Raw genomic sequence first — 18,784 nt, forward strand, 5'->3', positions numbered from 1 at the left:
TCATTCAATCGAGTCATAAACAATCCTGACAAATCTTTTGAGTGTGGAAAGACATTTAAATAAAAAGAATAACAAGTGTGTACGCTGAAGTCCAACAGTCCTTCAAAGTGTATTCCAACACTGTATTTATAGAAATACAGTTTTCCTTCTAAAAGACAGAGTACTGTCCTCTTATCTCAATGGGGGAAAGGAAAAACAAGTTGAACAACTTTCGCTCATCGACCTTCAAGGGTTATGATCTGCTTTGTAAATTCAAAAAAACTCTCAGCTTTGACAAGAAGGAATTGTGGATCTAATCTCTGATACTTTTTCCATTGTGGATTCAACTATTAAACTTAATTAATTCCTCTACACTGTCTTCAGTTGAACAAGGTTTCTTCAAAACAGACGAGGATAACATTTAATGGGTGGGGGGTGACACTTTCTTTTTTTCTTTTCTGAGAAGGGTAAGGATATCAGGAAGCAGCGGATAATGCAATGCAGATGGGAGCATTTCACAAATATGTGAATAAACCCAGGAATGCCTTTACAAATATATAAAGCTTACCCTATCATTTTTTATGTGTATCCCACATTCAGAGCAATAGAAACAATAGTTAATTATTTTGACAATTGTGGTCAGAATTGACAAAAGAAAGGTTTGTAGACCTCAAATTTAATCCTCTTCCCTGCTCCCCCCCACCCCCATAAAAAACAGGGTAGCACAGTTTTCTTATCCTTATCAGCCAGACATCCGAAATACTGTAAGCCAAACTGTTTTATAAATACAGGGTTTTAACTCCATCACTGGGTGAGCGATTGCTAACTTCAAAGAAGTCAAAAGATTTCAGTCAATCTGAAGGAGAAAGGTTCATAAAACACAGTGGCATTATAATTGTCAGTTGATATCATAGTTCTTAGCTGTTGTCATGTAATCTGTGTCTGATAACCAACTAACTTCCCCTCGCATTCTTCACCATATGTTAATTTATTTATTTAGCATATGGTATACATAAATTAGCTATATAGATTAACATTGGTAAAACACAATAAAATATAAATGTTAAAAAGATCTATGTCAAAATACCAGCGTCTAGGGCTCTAGGCCATTTAACTATTGGAACGCAGCATTATTTATATTAAAAAAAATTAGATACTGGATTCAGCTTACATGATAACAAAAATAAAAGAGTAATTTAAATCCTACATCAATCTACCAATTCGATACATCTGATGATGTGAGCTGTGTCTCGCAAAAGCTGCTGTCTTTAATAAAACATGTTAGTTGGAAAAAGTGCTAACAGACTTCTGATTTTTCTTCCAAATCAAAGAAGCAGACTTATTCTTTCAAAAGTTTTTTTAGTTTTTATATCAACTCTGTTAATATGCAAAATGCAGAATGCAAAAGAAATATCTTTTGTTTCAGATATTTTTATTCTTTCCCCCCCATAAGTTATATGCTGTAATACAATCACAAATATATTCGTACTTAAAAAAGCATTCTAAACAACTATTACATTTGCAGTGTATTTATTGAACAAACGAGTCTTTAAAAGTTTCATCTGTTTTATAAAAAATATTGTCCTTGAATAAAATGTATTCAAGTACAATGTTGAAACAACAGAACTTTTTTTATAATAATTGATAAGGTTACTGGAGCATAGTTGGATGTTACACTAGACTCCATCTACTCAACTAAGGATCAAGGAGTAATAAATTAAGTTGGCATGTAAAGTTGAAAAAAAAAAGTATAATCTTCTTGTTAAGGATTTAAAAGTAATCATTTGGCCCTAAATTAAATTTCAACATGTAATCTTGTAGTATTTTATATGCATGAGAATTACATTTAGCTGGAATGGCAATATGCTCTAAGGAATCAAATATGATTAAAATGTTCAGCCATAATTACCTATCTGAATCTAAATTTTAAAAAAATATCCCAAACACCTATTAAGACATCTGGATGGTCCTTCCTACAAGGTAGACTCTGAAGCTGTTATGATTTTATCTGAAAAGGTAAAGCTCAAAATGAGTTTTGAGAGATTTTCCAAAAATAAAATGGATATATATTGGGTATATTAGAAATATACTGGGTATATTGAGTATATTAGAAATAAAAGGAAAGCCAAAGAGAGCATCGGTCCATTGTAAGGAGAAAAATGATGAAATGGTAAAAGGGGATGTTGAGAGGTAGAACTTCTTAATTCCTAATTTTTTTGTCTCTGCCCTAAATACTCACAATTAAGCCACTGAGGGAAGGAAAGAAATGCAGTTTAGGAAGACAAGGAGAGAAGATAGGAGAGAACTTGGTTAATTTATTTGAATTCAAGCCTCCAGTACCATATAGATTAATGAAGGAATTAGAAACCAGGAATACCTTCTCCCCCCTCCCCACCATAACTCGTTTGTTTTGCTGCCAAATTAATGTTATGGAATAGTTTGCCCATGTGAAGCATTTATGAAAGCAAATCTGGAAAAATGATCATCTTTGCATTCCATTCCAATGCGCCTGCTTACTAAGATAAATACAAGATATAATCCAATACTCTAGAAATTAAAAATCTCATAAAATAATTAAATTGAAAACTTCTGGGTTTCTGAAAAAGATTGAAAAAGAAAGCTTGATTAAAATCCAACCTCTATTCCAGTTGCAGTTGGAGAAAAATCAAGTGCATACATTTCTTCATAAAGTCTGCTATAAACTGTTCTTGCTCAATTGTAAGGGATGCTTAAAAACCATAACTTCTCAAAAAAAAAAAAAATCCATAGGCAGGTTTCTTACTTCAAGAGAATCAATCCCTCAGCTTTCTAACGATGCCACTTTCTGAGCAGTCAAAAGATGGAGAGATATCCCATTAACCTTGCAGAATATTAGGTTTATAAATTCAGCATGTTTCCATGCCAACAGGATTATCCATCTCATCTTCTTATTTTGTTTCAAAACCACAATATCTGAATCTTTACTTATATCTCTATTTTTTCTGAGATCATGGAGCTTTAAAGTAGAAATATAATATAGATGAAGGCACTCAGTAAATTTTCCATTGTGAATATCTGAAGAGAGAGATGTAGATTTCTCCTCAGAACAAAGAAAGAACTAAGAAACTGAACTAAGAAAGTAATAAAACTAAAAGGTAATGTGAGTTAGTGATCACAGAGAATTATAATCAACCACCACTCCCTCTATCAAGCATAAGCCTGTAATGGCTGGATTTGTGAAAGTTGAAACTTGCAAAAATGTAATGTGCAAAGTTTTTTTTAAAAATTGTATTTAATTGTTTCATTTCCACCTATTTTTAACATTTATTCTCTCCAAGTAGTTTGAGGTAGTTCATTTAAGATTTAGGCTGGAATCAGGGACAATGGGAGTAGAAATACTTATATTCTGCCTTTTTTTCTTAGGATATCAAGATAGATTAAATGAAAAATAATGGCATATTTTAAAAACTTAAATGACTAAAACTGTTTTATTATCAAATCGCTATGCCAGCCATCATCCCAAAGCAACTTTCCAATATAACCATTAAATATTGAAATACTAAAATGTTAAAACAGTAACAGAGCTTATTAAAATAATTTTAAAAATGAATACCCCAGAGACATATTTTCAAAAGCAAGTCAAAATCTCATACTAAATATCTTTTTAAAGAGAAATGTTTTGTCCAAATTTAATCGAGTAACAGTGAAATATGAACATTCTTAGTTCCGATTAACTCTGGGGCAATGGGATATATAAGTATACCCAGTGGTGGGATTCTACCGGTTAGGACCAGTTCGGGAGAACCGTTTGCTCCGATTTTCAGTCATGAGTGAACCGGTTCTCTCTTTTTTTTAAGTGGGCCCGCCCATCTCTCCATGTGTTATACTTACCTATATTTCTGCTTCCGAAGCCCAGCTGATTGGATTGCTACTCCTCAACTGTTTTCCTTTCTCTCAGCAACGTGGATTTTCAATTTTTGGCAAAGTGCACATATACGCATAGTGAACCAATTGTTAAACTGGTAGGATCCCACCACTGAGTGTACCTATGGAAGTTATTTTATCTGAAGGCTCATTGATTAAGAATTGATTGATTGACTGATTATTTAGCTATATTCTACTGTAAGTAGTTCTGAACTTTAAAATTCATATTCATGAAATCCAATTGTTAGAAAAGAACCTGTTTAATATCTTAAGAAAAAGCTTTATTATTAAGAATCAGTTGAGGATATTTGATCCTGGGCAGACCGGAGACAATAATTGTTGTGACTTATGGTAGAACAGAAGCCATTGTGTACTTTCTGTGAGTGAAATACAATAAATAGATTGTTAACAGAGGGTTTAGAAGTTTAATTTAGCTGTTGGTTTTACCTGTTAACTATGATTTAATATAGTAGACAGATGTTAGGCTATGTGGGTTGGGTAAATAGTATTGTAAAAATTTATAAATTGTGTGCCTGCTTTGGTGGGGGGGTTATTATCTTTGAAATATATTTATTATTATTCAACTGGGGTAATAATTTATGGAGAGTGTCTGTTTTGTTTTGTTTATGCACTTGTAGGCTTGTTTAGCTTTGTTTTGTTTTTGGTTTTTTTTGGCTTTTTGGAGTTTGTTTTAATGTTTTGAATAAAATAAAACTTGAGTTTTTAAAAAACAATATAATAGTCATGTTAAATCATACTTATAAATAGGAAGCAGAATAGCCATTTGAAGAACAGGGCCAGAACATCATTATTCTGTTATAGGCTAGACCACAATAGCTCCAACATCGTCTTCAAAGATTGTCCAGTGTAAACTATATTGTCATAATCCAATGTGATAAGGTATTTGTTACATTACTAGACTTTTGAGGATCAGTTCCAATGAATATAGATAAGACTACATTGTTAGCAGGGCAAATAATTCTTAGCAAGCATTCAAGATTAATGCCAGGTTCCAGAAGATATCCAAATTACAAGCTTACATTTTTAAGGTGAGTAATGTCCCATTGCACACAACTTAAATGCCTACTATAGCCTTACTAAGTCTGTTTCTTTCTTTACGGATTAAATTTCAGTTTATTCTGACCCAATTAATTCAGCAACCAGGCAATGCTTTAGACAACCTTCAGTTGTGACCCAGGTTCCTGGACCTGGACTCCTGGACTTGGATGATTCAGAAAGTGAGGGAGAAGACCTGGCAAGCCCTTCTTCTCTTGGGCCCTCTCCCTCCCTGGCACCCACTCAAAGGGAGGAGGAGGGGCCGGCAAGGCCTGATTCTCTGGAGCCTTCTTCTGATTTGGCAATGCCCCAAGAACAGTTTTGGAGTGATGCAAGACTGCGCAGACGTGACCGGCGCGCGCAGCAGAATCAGTGTTGGGATAAGGCCAAGGAATGATGGACATCTGCAGAGACTATAAATAGGAGGCGGGACTTCCTGGTTTTTTGTCTTGGACAAAGCAATGAATTTGCGCGGGCAAACTGTATCAATGGAGGGAAGAATATATTCGTGAGTAATTCTGGCCTTATCTATAATTTCCTCATTATCTCCAGAAACTTGGCAGGCCCGTGGGTAGACGTGGCCAGGACATTTATCTATGTAAATAAATTAGAAAAGGAGGCCTCTGACTGACTCTTTGCTGGGAGTATTGGGGGGAGGGAAACAGAACACCTTCCTTGAATGGAATGGAAAGGAAAGACATAGTTAAATATTATTTCATATTTATTATACTACATCTTCAAACTTCAAATGATTTCCACTACACGTAAATATTAAATATCATGAAAAAGAAATATAATTCTGAGGAATTCATCTAAACACTAAATATGATAGCAATGTTCCAATATCTCAGGGGTTGCCACAAAGAAGAGGGAGTCAAACTATTCTCCAAAGCACCTGAGGGTAGAACAAGAAGCAATGGGTGGAAACTAATCAAGGAGAGAAGCAACTTAGAACTAAGGAGAAATTTCCTGACAGTTAGAACAATCAATAAGTGGAACAACTTGCCTGCAGAAGTTGTGAATGCTCCAACACTGGAAATTTTTAAGAAAATGTTGGATAACCATTTGTCTGAAATGGTGCAGGGTTTCCTGCCTGGGCAGTGGGTTGGACTAGAAGACCTCCAAGGTCCCTTCCAACTCTGTTATTATGCTATGTTATATGTTAAATAAAGGTAACTCTTTCTGCACCACTTTTCAAAAGCAATTATTCCAGAAAAATTAAGTCCCCATGCCCCTCAATTGCATCTCCGTAATTTTATTAAGAAGGACACCATGGTTAAGAGCCATTAACAAGATCCAGCAGAGTCAATAGCAACTTGCTTTCTTTATTGAATTCTTGGGTTAGTTCATTTATTGAGGCAACCATAATCATTAAAGTTTCTAAACCAGGTATAAAGCCAGACTGAAATATATCTAGATTATCCTTTCCTTTAAGGATAAAAATAACCTAATTTATTTAGGGTGGAGAAGTCATCATACAAACCAGTACCCAACTCAAATTAAAATATTATAGATTACTCAGAAATTCATCAGGATCAAAGAACAAAAAAGGGGTATTTTTCTAAAAAATACTCTCACCATAGAATCCACCTCTTCTCAAATGAAGGAACTACCTCCTAGACAAAGGTCAAATGTATATGTAGTTTAGTTGAGTTCTTTCTACATGCTTGGGATTGTACATGTTTAGGCTGTATAAACTGGAACATTATTATAACATTGCTGTTTACAACCTCTTTTTGAAAATAATACAACCATAAAACAACCTTAGATTTTATTATATATCCTTAAGAAGGTTGAGAGCTATTTCAAATTAAAAACAAAAAAAGCATTGGAGTTTCATCTATATTTAACAATTATTGGCCTTTGAAATAAAACTGGTTTGGATGACTGGATCAAACAAAACAAATGCACAGCCACTAGAATGCTACAACATATGTGAAAGTTTAGGAAGAGAAAAGGAAAAAGGTGTTTCTTGAAGATATTGCATCACGAAGCAAGTGCTTTAAGTAATAAAGGATATACAGTATATGATAGAACTGATTAATCACTGTGCTGTTCCCCCACTGGAGCCTCAAGCTAATTGGCAGAGCTATATGTTTAGGCCCTTATAAAAAGATAGAAGGGTTGGGGCCAACCTCACATGGCGGCGGGTGTGGGGGGGAAGATGTTCCAGAGAGTAGGCACAACAGCAGAGAAGGCCCTCCTGGACCCTGCCAGCTGGAATAATTGGGCTAATGAGACCCATATGATGCCTCCTCTGCTGGCACAAGTGGAACAGGCCAATCCTAGAGGGAAGACTTGGATCCAGGCCGTGAAGGGCTTTAAAGGCGATCAGCAACACCGTAAATTGCCCCCAGATGCAGACTGGCAACCAATGCAGCTCATGAAGCAATGGTGGTACAAGGGCAATTGTAAGGGATGCTTAAAAACCATAACTTCTCAAAAAAAAAATCCATAGGCAGGTTTCTTACTTCAAGAGAATCAATCCCTCAGCTTTCTAACGATGCCACTTTCTGAGCAGTCAAAAGATGGAGAGATATCCCATTAACCTAGCAGAATATTAGGTTTATAAATTCAGCATGTTTCCATGCCAACAGGATTATCCATCTCATCTTCTTATTTTGTTTCAAAACCACAATATCTGAATCTTTACTTATATCTCTATTTTTTCTGAGATCATGGAGCTTTAAAGTAGAAATATAATATAGATGAAGGCACTCAGTAAATTTTCCATTGTGAATATCTGAAGAGAGAGATGTAGATTTCTCCTCAGAACAAAGAAAGAACTAAGAAACTGAACTAAGAAAGTAATAAAACTAAAAGGTAATGTGAGTTAGTGATCACAGAGAATTATAATCAACCACCACTCCCTCTATCAAGCATAAGCCTGTAATGGCTGGATTCGTGAAAGTTGAAACTTGCAAAAATGTAATGTGTAAAGTTTTTTTAAAAAATTGTATTTAATTGTTTCATTTCCACCTATTTTTAACATTTATTCTCTCCAAGTAGTTTGAGGTAGTTCATTTAAGATTTAGGCTGGAATCAGGGACAATGGGAGTAGAAATACTTACATTCTGCCTTTTTTTCTTAGGATATCAAGATAGATTAAATGAAAAATAATGGCATATTTAAAAACTTAAATGACTAAAACTGTTTTATTATCAAATCGCTATGCCAGCCATCATCCCAAAGCAACTTTCCAATATAACCATTAAATATTGAAATACTAAAATGTTAAAACAGTAACAGAGCTTATTAAAATAATTTTAAAAATGAATACCCCAGAGACATATTTTCAAAAGCAAGTCAAAATCTCATACTAAATATCTTTTTAAAGAGAAATGTTTTGTCCAAATTTAATCGAGTAACAGTGAAATATGAACATTCTTAGTTCCGATTAACTCTGGGGCAATGGGATATATAAGTATACCCAGTGGTGGGATTCTACCGGTTAGGACCAGTTCGGGAGAACCGTTTGCTCCGATTTTCAGTCATGAGTGAACCGGTTCTCTCTTTTTTTTAAGTGGGCCCCATCTCTCCATGTGTTATACTTACCTATATTTTCTGCTTCCGAAGCCCAGCTGATTGGATTGCTACTCCTCAACTGTTTTCCTTTCTCTCAGCAACGTGGATTTTCAATTTTTGGCAAAGTGCACACATACGCATAGTGAACCAATTGTTAAACTGGTAGGATCCCACCACTGAGTGTACCTATGGAAGTTATTTTATCTGAAGGCTCATTGATTAAGAATTGATTGATTGACTGATTATTTAGCTATATTCTACTGTAAGTAGTTCTGAACTTTAAAATTCATATTCATGAAATCCAATTGTTAGAAAAGAACCTGTTTAATATCTTAAGAAAAAGCTTTATTATTAAGAATCAGTTGAGGATATTTGATCCTGGGCAGACCGGAGACAATAATTGTTGTGACTTATGGTAGAACAGAAGCCATTGTGTACTTTCTGTGAGTGAAATACAATAAATAGATTGTTAACAGAGGGTTTAGAAGTTTAATTTAGCTGTTGGTTTTACCTGTTAACTATGATTTAATATAGTAGACAGATGTTAGGCTATGTGGGTTGGGTAAATAGTATTGTAAAAATTTATAAATTGTGTGCCTGCTTTGGTGGGGGGGGGGTTATTATCTTTGAAATATATTTATTATTATTCAACTGGGGGAATAATTTATGGAGAGTGTCTGTTTTGTTTTGTTTATGCACTTGTAGGCTTGTTTAGCTTTGTTTTGTTTTTGGTTTTTTTTGGCTTTTTGGAGTTTGTTTTAATGTTTTGAATAAAATAAAACTTGAGTTTTTTAAAAACAATATAATAGTCATGTTAAATCATACTTATAAATAGGAAGAAGAATAGCCATTTGAAGAACAGGGCCAGAACATCATTATTCTGTTATAGGCTAGACCACAATAGCTCCAACATCGTCTTCAAAGATTGTCCAGTGTAAACTATATTGTCATAATCCAATGTGATAAGGTATTTGTTACATTGCTAGACTTTTGAGGATCAGTTCCAATGAATATAGATAAGACTACATTGTTAGCAGGGCAAATAATTCTTAGCAAGCATTCAAGATTAATGCCAGGTTCCAGAAGATATCCAAATTACAAGCTTACATTTTTAAGGTGAGTAATGTCCCATTGCACACAACTTAAATGCCTACTATAGCCTTACTAAGTCTGTTTCTTTCTTTATGGATTAAATTTCAGTTTATTCTGACCCAATTAATTCAGCAACCAGGCAATGCTTTAGACAACCTTCAGTTGTGACCCAGGTTCCTGGACCTGGACTCCTGGACTTGGATGATTCAGAAAGTGAGGGAGAAGACCTGGCAAGCCCTTCTTCTCTTGGGCCCTCTCCCTCCCTGGCACCCACTCAAAGGGAGGAGGAGGGGCCGGCAAGGCCTGATTCTCTGGAGCCTTCTTCTGATTTGGCAACGCCCCAAGAACAGTTTTGGAGTGATGCAAGACTGCGCAGATGTGACCGGCGCGCGCAGCAGAAACAGTGTTGGGATAAGGCCAAGGAATGATGGACATCTGCAGAGACTATAAATAGGAGGCGGGACTTCCTGGTTTTTTGTCTTGGACAAAGCAATGAATTTGCGCGGGCAAACTGTATCAATGGAGGGAAGAATATATTCGTGAGTAATTCTGGCCTTATCTATAATTTCCTCGTTATCTCCAGAAACTTGGCAGGCCCGTGGGTAGACGTGGCCAGGACATTTATCTATGTAAATAAATTAGAAAAGGAGGCCTCTGACTGACTCTTTGCTGGGAGTATTGGGGGGAGGGAAACAGAACACCTTCCTTGAATGGAATGGAAAGGAAAGACATAGTTAAATATTATTTCATATTTATTATACTACATCTTCAAACTTCAAATGATTTCCACTACACGTAAATATTAAATATCATGAAAAAGAAATATAATTCTGAGGAATTCATCTAAACACTAAATATGATAGCAATGTTCCAATATCTCAGGGGTTGCCACAAACAAGAGAGTCAAACTATTCTCCAAAGCACCTGAGGGTAGAACAAGAAGCAATGGGTGGAAACTAATCAAGGAGAGAAGCAACTTAGAACTAAGGAGAAATTTCCTGACAGTTAGAACAATCAATAAGTGGAACAACTTGTCTGCAGAAGTTGTGAATGCTCCAACACTGGAAATTTTTAAGAAAATGTTGGATAACCATTTGTCTGAAATGGTGCAGGGTTTCCTGCCTGGGCAGTGGGTTGGACTAGAAGACCTCCAAGGTCCCTTCCAACTCTGTTATTATGCTATGTTATATATTAAATAAAGGTAACTCTTTCTGCACCACTTTTCAAAAGCAATTATTCCAGAAAAATTAAGTCCCCATGCCCCTCAATTGCATCTCCGTAATTTTATTAAGAAGGACACCATGGTTAAGAGCCATTAACAAGATCCAGCAGAGTCAATAGCAACTTGCTTTCTTTATTGAATTCTTGGGTTAGTTCATTTATTGAGGCAGCCATAATCATTAAAGTTTCTAAACCAGGTATAAAGCCAGACTGAAATATATCTAGATTATCCTTTCCTTTAAGGATAAAAATAACCTAATTTATTTAGGGTGGAGAAGTCATCATACAAACCAGTACCCAACTCAAATTAAAATATTATAGATTACTCAGAAATTCATCAGGATCAAAGAACAAAAAAGGGGTATTTTTCTAAAAAATACTCTCACCATAGAATCCACCTCTTCTCAAATGAAGGAACTACCTCCTAGACAAAGGTCAAATGTATATGTAGTTTAGTTGAGTTCTTTCTACATGCTTGGGATTGTACATGTTTAGTCTGTATAAACTGGAACATTATTATAACATTGCTGTTTACAACCTCTTTTTGAAAATAATACAACCATAAAACAGCCTTAGATTTTATTATATATCCTTAAGAAGGTTGAGAGCTATTTCAAATTAAAAACAAAAAAAGCATTGGAGTTTCATCTATATTTAACAATTATTGGCCTTTGAAATAAAACTGGTTTGGATGACTGGATCAAACAAAACAAATGCACAGCCACTAGAATGCTACAACATATGTGGAAGTTTAGGAAGAGAAAAGGAAAAAGGTGTTTCTTGAAGATATTGCATCACGAAGCAAGTGCTTTAAGTAATAAAGGATATACAGTATATGATAAAACTGATTAATCACTGTGCTGTTCCCCCACTGGAGCCTCAAGCTAATTGGCAGAGCTATATCTTTAGGCCCTTATAAAAAGATAGAAGGGTTGGGGCCAACCTCACATGGCGGCGGGTGTGGGGGGGAAGATGTTCCAGAGAGTAGGCACAACAGCAGAGAAGGCCCTCCTGGACCCTGCCAGCTGGAATAATTGGGCTAATGAGACCCATATGATGCCTCCTCTGCTGGCACAAGTGGAACAGGCCAATCCTAGAGGGAAGACTTGGATCCAGGCCGTGAAGGGCTTTAAAGGCGATCAGCAACACCGTAAATTGCCCCCAGATGCAGACTGGCAACCAATGCAGCTCATGAAGCAATGGTGGTACAAGGGCAATTCTTAGGGCTCCTAAAACTGCCCACGCCACCATATTCTGCACCAGCTGTAGTTTCTGAATGCTCTTCAAGAGTAGCCCCATGTAGAGTGCATTACAACAGTCCAACCATGAGATGATCAGGGACTGGATGACTGAAAATAATTGTGAAAAAAACCAGGACTACAACTGCTTGCCACCAAAACCCAATGCTACAATGCAAAGGGAAGAAAATGGTTGAAGGATGGATGCAACTTGACTAAAATCCATTGCACAGCCTTCTCTTGGGGAATGCCACCCAAGCAGTTCTATCAGAAGGGACCTGTGAGTTGAAGCCCTTTAGAGAACATTGACAATTTCAACACTGGAAGGCTTTATTACAGTGAGAACTGAGGAGTATTTTATTTTATTTTTCTGACTTGTAGGATACTTATCCATCTGCTTCCTTGCTGTGTAATTTAGCTGTCATGAGTACAGAGTTTTTGATTTTTGAGGAATAATATCTACCTAACTATGACTTCAGCTTCCAGCTATTGACTCCTGGTTCTACATGAAATTGGATATGGGGGATGAGATAATAACCTTTTCACATTTCTTAACATGTTTTTAATCCTTTTAAATTAAAGGCTGAGCAGAATTATTACTGCTTTTTAACTTATTTGAAGCTCCGAGCTTCATCTTAGCCAGTGTAATGAACAACGCTAAGAAGAGCTTTATGTGCCCGCAGCTGCATATCTGTGATTACCATATTTATGGCTAGCATGCCTGGCATAAATGTTAAAATCTATTCTCTCCTTTGAGCCAACATATGAAGGAAATAGGATGGCAATCTCAGGAAGGAAGGAAAGTGTGGATCTATTACTGTGAAGTTAAATCCGAATTTCCTTTGGTTTTCTGATTTAACAAGTAGAGATGAGAGAAAATAAACTAGTAGAAAATCTTACCTGTACACTAGTAAAAGTGGTATACTGATAAGCTTTAACTACCAGGTAATTTGCTTCTATATCTATTATTCCAAGGATCATGTACTTCCACCATCTTCGTTTTAAGATTGCCAATAAATTCTCTTCACCTGCATTGGAATGGGGGATGGGGGGGGGAGAGAAGAGAGGGAGAAAGGTTTCAAACACAAGATTTCTTATAGACGTACATGCATATATACACATTTACAGAAGTATTGCCAGAAATGTATAGGCCATTCCTTAACAAAATCACCAACTAATTTTTTTTTTTTTGCCATTGCTCTATTATGACTTGGTTTGTTGGAAACAAATGTATGATTCAAGGGCCATTTGATTATTTTTTCTTTCATTAACTAATATGACTAAACCTATTTCAATTAACAGGGTAAAGTATTCATCCCAATTATATCCTGGCGTTCTAAATTATATTGAGATGTGGAAATTTTAAAAATCTGTCATCGTTAGGATGAAAAGGAGAAATAGTGGCGGCTACACCATGGGTTATGCACGTCATTCTGACAGAATTCTGTGGATAATTTGAGAATTGATACTGGATGAGCCACTCGGTTTTTCTACAGTCTTACATAGTTTCATTAAGCTTCATAGTCTAAATGAGAATGACCATAAAAATGCTTTTTTCTTTGCAAAGTAATGTACAGTGAATTCAAAATATATTTTTCTGAGAATAGAAAGGGAAATCCTAGGATTGGCTGCCCAGCAATAAAGCAAACTATGTTAAGTACAGGTAGTCCTCAACTTATGACCGCAACGGAGCCCAACATTTATGTTGTTAAATGAAACATTTAAGTGAACGTTGCCCCATTTTGCGACCTTTCTTGCCTCAGCTTTTAAGTGAATGACTGCAGTTGATAAGTTAGTAACCCAGTTGTTAAGCCAATCTGGCTTCCCCATTGACTTTGCTTGCCAGAAAGTCGCAAAATGTGATCACATAATCTTGGGATATAGCAATGGCCATAAATATGAACCATCTGCCAAACATCTGAATTTTGATCACATGATCATGGGGATGCTGCAAAGGTCACGACTGTGAAAAACAGTTTTATGTCACTTTTTTCAGTGCTGTTGTAACGGTGAACAGTCACTAAAGGAACTGTTGTAAATTGAGGACTACCTTTGTAGCTTGTCTCTAGAATTCTGCTGTGAATTTTCCTCACAGAAAACTATCTGGCTGTCTTGTTAGCTTACATGATGGATAATTAAAGGATGCATTTTCATGAGGGAGCAGCCTCCCAAAAATAAAATAGCCTCTTAAAACTAATGTAGTAATTTCAAAATATATCCTTAAGAGTTATTATGACAAGCACTCTAATACAGAGCTGCTATATGTACACTTCTTGAAAGTGCAAATCTAATAGCACTGATTCTTCAGTGCGTCGTGACCTACAAAGCAGGGGTGAAATGTAAAATTTGTTACTACCGGTTCTGTGGGAGTGGCTTGGTGATAGTGGGGTAATATGACTGGGTGGGCGTGGCCAACTTTTTTTTTTTTTTTACTTTTAAAAGCATTTTTTCGACAACCTCTTCGGCCAAAGAAGTTGTAGAAAAAATGCTTTTACAAGATTCTGACGATCCCAGCTGACCCGCATGATCATCAGAGCCTTTTTTTTTACTTTTAAAAACATTTTTTTGGCCAAAGAAAAAATGCTTTTAAAAGTAAAAAAAAAAACCTCTAATGATTGCGCGGCTCAGCTGGGCATGGGCGGGGGAAGGGATTTTTACTCCTGGTTCTCTGAACCACCCACCGCCCTCACTATCGGATCGGACGATCCAGACCGGACCAGGAGCGTTTCACCCTTGCTACAAAGGGGTACCAGGATGCAGATAGAGTCCAGGATTTATTTGGTGTCCCCGCTCTATTAATTTATCTGAGGTTCTTTAGTTCTGCTGTATTTCCCAGCTATGAATGCCCAGAGGTCATGCTCTTGAACTCTACCCTGGGAGGATGCAACTAGCTAGGTGCTAGGCTCTGACTATCCCTATAATATAGGGGTCTCCAACCTTGGCAACTTTAAGCCTGGAGGACTTCAACTCTCATAATTCCCCAACCAGCTTTGCTCCACCAGGCTTAAAGCTGCGAAGGTTGGAGACCCCTGCTATAATAAGTTTTGTGTAAATAATCCTCCTGTTATTAAAAACCTCTTTACGGTTAGGATTAAGGTTACAGGTCAGGGCAAATTCTCAGTGTCAGGTTTATTGATGTACACACCCAGAATATTCTGATCTCCAATAAAAGCATTCCTGAGATTTGACCCAAAAATCTTTTATAGATTCAATGCCATCTTCACTTTTTATAGGAGGAGAGACATTTGAGGGCAGATTAACATGCAATTTTATTAACCTAATGAAAATGTAATATTAATTTGAATCGATCCAGGTTGACTTGAATCTGTTTTCAGTGGACTGGATCCAAAGTAACACTCCGTGAAATTCCAAAGCATTGGAAAAAAGGGCTGGGATGACATTTTTCTCCGTTTTCCCCTTCCTTAAGGAGCACGTATGATCTGCCAAAGAGATGATCCCTTGCTTTCCCAATACAGTGGCTACAAAGTTATTGGAGAAACAGGGAAAAACATCCTCCTATTTGTTTTTCAACAAATAATAAAGGAAACTTCTTTATTACAAAAGAGAGAATATCGATCTGAATATATTGCGTGAAAATTGGCAGCATACGCCAGCATGATTTATAGTGTCCACAACTTCTAGTTTTAATTACTGCATGTGGGATAGTTCAAACAGAATGCCCAAAATAGATTTAATTACTCTATACAGTAGTCCATAAGAAAAAGAGCACAGCTTTCGTTAGAACATATTAACCATGGGCTAATGGGGGACATTATTAAAAAATGTATTCCTCTGCAGGGCAAATAATGCATTTAGAATTGGTTAGGAGCATGCAATTTTATGGAAAGTAGAAAGTCCCAAAAATGCAGATGACTTTGGAATAGGAAATACCAAAAGGAAGTGAGATTCACATTTCTTCTTATATCAATTTCTAATTCTTTTTTTACTTTTGAAGTTCCAAATTAAAAAAAAAATATAGAGAAGACAAATAAAAGACATACATTTTCAGCACAACCACTATACTGACATTTCCTAAAGCAGAGTTCCCCAACATTTTTGGCTTTGCGGACCAGTGGCGGTTCCATATGAGCAGCCAGCAAGCGCATGCATGCAGCTCCAGTTAGGTGAGCGATGTGTACACACAGACACACAGCTCTGTTTGTGTGAGCGGCTCACATAAATAAGGATGCGCATGCACACATGCACGTTTGCCGGCCGTTTCCGTGGCCTGGTTGCAAAACCCTCATGGCCCACTAGTGGGCCGTGGTCTACAGTTTGGAGGACCCCTGTCCTAAAGGAAAAGGCATATTAACAACTATGTTAAAAATACAATTGAAGGAAAAATCCACTAATATTTACAGGCAAGTAGGGAATACTTTGGGGATTTGTACTATCTTAAATGATCTTTTTCAAAGCTCTGAATTCCATTATTGGTTGAGTCCAAAGCAGGGGTGAAATGCTACCAGATTGGACTGGATTGCACGATCCAGTAGCGATCATGGCCGGTAGTTCGGTGATCTGGTAGCAAAGCTCTGCCCACCCACCCGGATGTCATTACTTCCTGGTTTTAGCCACATATTTGGTAATGTGTTTTTTATCTTCTGTGCATGTGCAGAAGATTTTGCGCATGCACAGAAGGTCTGTGCATTTATGTTATGCATGCACGCATGAGCGAAGCAAGTGCACACACGGCATGTGTACTTTCAAGCCGGTAAGGAAGTTAAGTAGATTTCACCCCTGGTCCAAAGGCAAAAGTGACTAAGCTATGGGTGTGATGCTTATTTTTTTGGTTAGCAAATCATAAGGAGGGACATTTGCAGTGCACCCAGACATTTTTTTAATTTCTTTTTGTCACAACAGTATACACAAACAATTGTCATAGATAAAACAACATATTTTGAAGAAAATATATACATATATGTAAAAAAAATATGCATCAACTATATCAATTTGATATGATGAAGGGAACAATAGGACAGGAACGGTAGGCACTTTTGTGCTCTTATGCACACCCCTTATAGTCCTCTCAGGAATGGGTGAGGTCAATAGTAGACAGTTTTTGGTTGAAGATTTTGGGGGTTTTGAGTAGAGACTATGGAGTCAGGTAATGAGTTCCAAGCATTAACAACTCTGTTACAGAAGTCATATTTTCTGCAATCAAGTTTGAAGCGGTTGACATTTAGCTTGATCTATTTTTTGCTCTTGTAATATTGCGATTGAAGCTGAAGTAGTCTTTTATAGGAAGGATATTCCAATAGATGATTTTGTGTGTTAAACACAGGTCATGTCGAAGTCGACGGAGTTATAAGTTTTCTAATCCCAGGATTTCAAGTCTGTTGGTATAAGGTATTTTGTTGTTTTCGGAGGAGTGAAGAACTGTTCTAGTAAAATATTTCTGGACTCTTTCTATTGTATTTATGTCAGAGATGTGGTATGGGTTCCAGACGGATGAGCTGTATTCAAGAATAGGTCTGGCAAATGTTTTGTATGCTCTAGTTAGTAGTGTAGAGTTTTTAGAAAAGAAGCTGCGTAAAATTAGGTTTACAACTCTTAGGGCTTTTTTCGCTATGTGTAGTTGCAGTGGGCTTTGGCATTAAGGTCATTTGATATGAGAACTCCAAGATCTTTGACAGGGTGGGGGTCATCAGTTAGGTAATGTCCATCAAGTTTGTATTTGATGTTAGGGTTCTTTTTTCCAATATGTAAGACTGAGCATTTGCTGGTTGCATTCTCCATCTATAAATTGGATAAGGTTTGCCTCCTTAGCTCTATTAGAAAGTAGAAGATTTTTTTTATCAGCAAACTGACTTGAGAAGGTCTTCATTTGGCCATAAGAAAAAAAAAGTTCTTCTTGTGTGTGTTCATATTTGTCTTGCCTCTTGAGAGATCAGGTTGACATTGGTTTTCTCCAGTCTATCAGTTGTGGACACTGATAGAGGCTATGATAGTCATCTATGATTTCACCTTTTTTCATTTGAATTGCTACAATTAAATAGGGCAATTCAAACATTTCCATTAGTCCAGAAGCAGCCAAACATTTGGAAATAACTTGCCCAGTAAGAACTGTTTGGGGAACAGGGTGCTATTTAAGTGGAGGTAAAGAGGGTATGAGTAATTGAAGTTTGGTGCCCTGGTTTGTTTATTAAGTTTAAGTCCTGGTTTACGGTTTTTGTTTTTATAGTCTTATTATTGGAATGTAAGCTGCCCAGCATCTTTGAAGTAGATGGGATCCAGATGTATGTAAATAAAACTTGGCTTATAAAGGATGTAACTTTGGGAATTTATATGTGATAGGATTACAGACATAATTTCTTTATTTTAGAAATCCCCCTAGTTAAAAAGAGAATTTAGAATGATTGTGAATTTTCATTTCAAAATAGACTGAACTAGAAGTGTGAACTTACTACAGTGTGCTGCTAAATTATTAAAGGAGGAGGGGGTGGGGACTTTCCAGCCATAAATAGTGAAGAGGAGGCTGAGATCTTGTTGGTGCTGAAAAAGAGACAACCTGTTTATCTTGCTTTCTCTTTCTTGTGGTTCCTCTGGAATTAAGTTAGTCAAGAGAGACAAGACTGATTAATGCTATCATGTAGCAATGCTGAAGCCTGACCTCTCTTGGTCTTTCTCAATCATCCTCCCACTCAGCATTCCTTATGCAGCTGAGATGCACCCTTCACAGCAGCTGTCCTAGTTCCTTCAAGTCGGTAGATGCCAGCAAGCCGCCATGAATGCATCGTTTGTGGGCTCTCCCTCTGCATGGTTTTGCCACC

At 36.7% G+C, this 18,784-nt stretch overlaps 1 protein-coding gene across 1 annotated transcript in view; it reads right to left on the reverse strand.

Annotated features, from left to right (window-relative positions):
- The window catches only part of SLC35F1 (solute carrier family 35 member F1), a 244,521-nt gene that overhangs the window by 44,551 nt on the left and 181,186 nt on the right, over positions 1-18,784 (reverse strand). Inside the window, exon 3 of the mRNA XM_058173110.1 lies at positions 12,915-13,042. Within this exon, the coding sequence (XP_058029093.1) occupies positions 12,915-13,042 (128 nt within the window). The remainder of the gene's footprint in view (positions 1-12,914; positions 13,043-18,784) is intronic.

Source organism: Ahaetulla prasina, chromosome 1 (assembly GCF_028640845.1).
Source record: "Ahaetulla prasina isolate Xishuangbanna chromosome 1, ASM2864084v1, whole genome shotgun sequence".
Classification (NCBI taxonomy): domain Eukaryota; kingdom Metazoa; phylum Chordata; class Lepidosauria; order Squamata; family Colubridae; genus Ahaetulla; species Ahaetulla prasina.